General features: G+C 35.9%; 1 protein-coding gene across 1 annotated transcript in view; it reads right to left on the bottom strand.

The window, feature by feature from the left end:
* The window catches only part of LOC106464534 (paired box protein Pax-6-like), a 43,723-nt gene that overhangs the window by 9,178 nt on the left and 31,212 nt on the right, over nt 1–3,333 (bottom strand). The window contains exon 4 of the mRNA XM_022392267.1: nt 799–1,059. Coding sequence (XP_022247975.1) covers nt 799–1,059 — 261 coding nt within the window. The remainder of the gene's footprint in view (nt 1–798; nt 1,060–3,333) is intronic.

The raw sequence follows: 3,333 nt of genomic DNA, 5'->3' as shown, positions 1-3,333 counted from the left end.
CTATTAATTCTCCATGTTTAATATCGGGTATATCTCTACTATTAATTATCCATGTTTAATATCGGGTATATCTCTACTATTAATTATCCATGTTTAATATCGGGTATATTTCTACTATTAATTCTCCATGTTTAATATCGGGTATATCACTAGTGCTATCTCTACTACTAATTCTCCATGTTTAATATCGGGTATAACACTTGTGCTATCTCTACTATTAATTCTCCATGTTTAATATCGGGTATATCACTACTGATATCTCTACTATTAATTCTCCATGTTTAATATCGGGTATATCACTAGTGCCATCTCTACTATTAATTCTCCATGTTTAATATCGGGCATATCTCTACTATTAATTCTCCATGTTTAATATTGGGTATATCACTAGTGCTATCTCTACTATTAATTCTCCATGTTTGATATTGGGTATATCACTAGTGCTATCTCTACTACTAATTCTCCATGTTTAATATCGGGTATATCACTAGTGCTATCTCTACTATTAATTCTCCATGTTTGATATTGGGTATATCACTAGTGCTATCTCTACTATTAATTCTCCATGTTTGATATTGGGTATATCACTAGTGATATCTCTACTATTAATTCTCCATGTTTAATATCGGGTATATCTCTACTATTAATTATCCATGCTTAATATATCTGTTTGCTGTAATTCTATCTTTATTCATTTACAAGATAATTTATAAGTATTTCTATTCTTCCTTCTGCCTATCGTATTTTCATCTATTATTTCTGACTGTCTGGTCTAATCTGTGTAAAGTTGTTACAAACCCGCTGCCCGTTGTTCTTGCAGGGATATCATTGCTAAAGCTACCGGATCTGTGGTTGTTCCATGGGGGAGGTGTGTTCCAGAGAAGGACGGCCACATATGAGGGGTTGACGTCGGACTCCACGGAAAAGCAGCCGTGTATGGATGGTACATACTGTAACCAGCGGCTCGGGCGAACTCTACAGCGGCTCGTTCTGCTGCTCGGTTTCTCAGGATCCGATTAATGGAACTGACACTTGGTGCAGTGTTATTTGTACAAACCCCTGCAAATACAAAGTCAAATTGAACAGTTTAGCAACACTTGAAAGAATTTTTTATTTTAGTGGGAATAATCTCAAATGTTCTACAAATAGGGAGAAATAGTAACAAAATTAGTAGGATATATATTAAATACATGATTAAACTTCTAATTTATGAAACAATGGGAAACACAGCATAATTTTTTGAACTTGTCATGTGTAGTCGTTAGGCTTAACAACAATCAATCTCTAAACAAAATGACCATCATTGCTTCAGTTTACTGTAAAATTTTTTTAAAGAAATACTGAAATGCGTATTTTTATCTGTTCATAGCTTTGGTTCCTGAATCTTTCTTGATATTAGGAATTACATAGGTTCCAGAAATTAGTGATAAAAGTACAAAACCCTATAACCCGAGCGCTTTCCAAAGTTGGACCTTTCTTCTTTAAGGGCAAACTGAGAATCTGGGTATTTGGTGTTACTCTCACGAAAATATTTGAATAATATATGAAGCATTAATTCGTTTGAGTGTGAATTACAGAAGAAATGAAATCTTTCCTGTAGTTTGGAAAACAAGTCTACTCGTTCCTGTGTTTTGATATATGAAAACGTTATCGGATAATACCCATTTGTTGTTTTTTGAAGCCTACTTTAAGTGTTTTACAGTGCTCTGTAGGGTAACGTCCACCATTCTTCTCCATTTGTTGTTTTTAAAGCCTAATTTAAGTGTTTTACAGCACTCTGTAGGGTAACGTCTACCATTCTTTATATTTTATAACACTTTAGTCCAGGGTGATTAGTGAATGCTGTGTCACGATCGTTCCAAACAAACAAACACAATAGACATTGCTTCAAAGGATATTGTAATCAAGGAATGAACCTCTCTTAACTAGTAAAATCCGGATGCCAGCCTTATAAATCAACTCTATTGACACGTTGCTAAACAAAACATTAATGTAAAGTGTTAAATAGATTTCTTTTTCAGTTACTTAGTGAGTGCGTTGCACGTTTAGAATTATGTTCCTCAGCGTTGCTGTGATATAAAGACCCCCTGTGTGCTAATTTCTTTCTCTAAAGCAAGAGAATAGAGACCCCCTAACATGCAAGCATAAACCGAAAATAATTAATATTTATTACACCACTATTATCATAGAAAGACAAGGTGGCTCGAAGTCAGCCTCATTAATGACCGGAAATACGTTTTCTTTAGCCATCGACAGCAATATTTCACCACAATACAGTCAGTTTGGTGGCTTTTCTCCAGTAATCATTAGTACGTTTTGTTTGTTGAACGGATATACCCTCAGGGGTTAATTTTTCCCTGTCACCGCCTGAGTTGGCGCGCGCAAACAAAATTTACGCTCAGGCAGGTGTATCGCAAAGTTGGCTTCACCATTTGTCTTAAATCGAAGGCAGAGATATATAATTATCGTGTGTAGGAGAGGGGACGCAATCAACGCAATTATGTTCTTTTTTCCTTAGCTGGTGGGATCTCAATCGAATATTTCTTCAGAAAACTATTTAAACCGGAAATAGAAGGCCTACGTCGAAGTGTTATCTAAAAACACACGTTTTCTCACTTTGACAAACGCGAACGCGTTATTACAAAGAAAGATACCACGAGATAGTCGGGAAACGATGCGCGACTTGATCCAAGAAGACACGCGATCGGCGCGTGCTATACACCAGTTTTCTTTTATAACAAGGTAAAACGAAACACAAAAATTTGGAATGTTTTTAACCTAACCTCCAGGTATCAAGTCACTCTCTAGTGATCATTCTTGAGTTTACCAACAAAACCGTTTGTTACAAAGAGCTCGTGACTTTCCCCACAATTAACGCATTCATTGAGTGACTCATCGAGAAAATAGCATATGAATATTTCATACAATGTTCACGCCGTTGTGTTTGCGTCGCTCGTCCACAGTTTTTAAATACATCCGTCCGTAAAAGAATTGTCTAACGCGCTTGCTCGGCCTGGATGTTCTCATTCCGCGAGCTCGTGATTCTGAGAATTTAAGTTTAATGTCCAAATTACTAAAAGTACTTGAACAGTGAAACTGTTTAAAGGTGTAAAAAAAAAAAAAAACGTTATTGAGTTAAAACAGAGGAAAATCAAATGATGATGTTACTCTGTAAAGTATTGGGTTTTCTATCAATAGTTCTGACCCCCATTACTAATGGCTCTATATTAACCACATCATCTATTCCCGAACCATATTGTTTGTGTATTAACGACTTCGTTGGTTATGGGATCTCCAATGATACGTGAACCGTTAATACTACTATCGCTAATT

Source organism: Limulus polyphemus, unplaced genomic scaffold (genome assembly GCF_000517525.1).
Source record: "Limulus polyphemus unplaced genomic scaffold, Limulus_polyphemus-2.1.2 Scaffold1679, whole genome shotgun sequence".
Classification (NCBI taxonomy): Eukaryota; Metazoa; Arthropoda; class Merostomata; order Xiphosura; family Limulidae; genus Limulus; species Limulus polyphemus.
The sequence above is the reverse complement of the archived record's forward strand: the minus strand, read 5'-3'. Positions and strand labels throughout refer to the sequence as shown.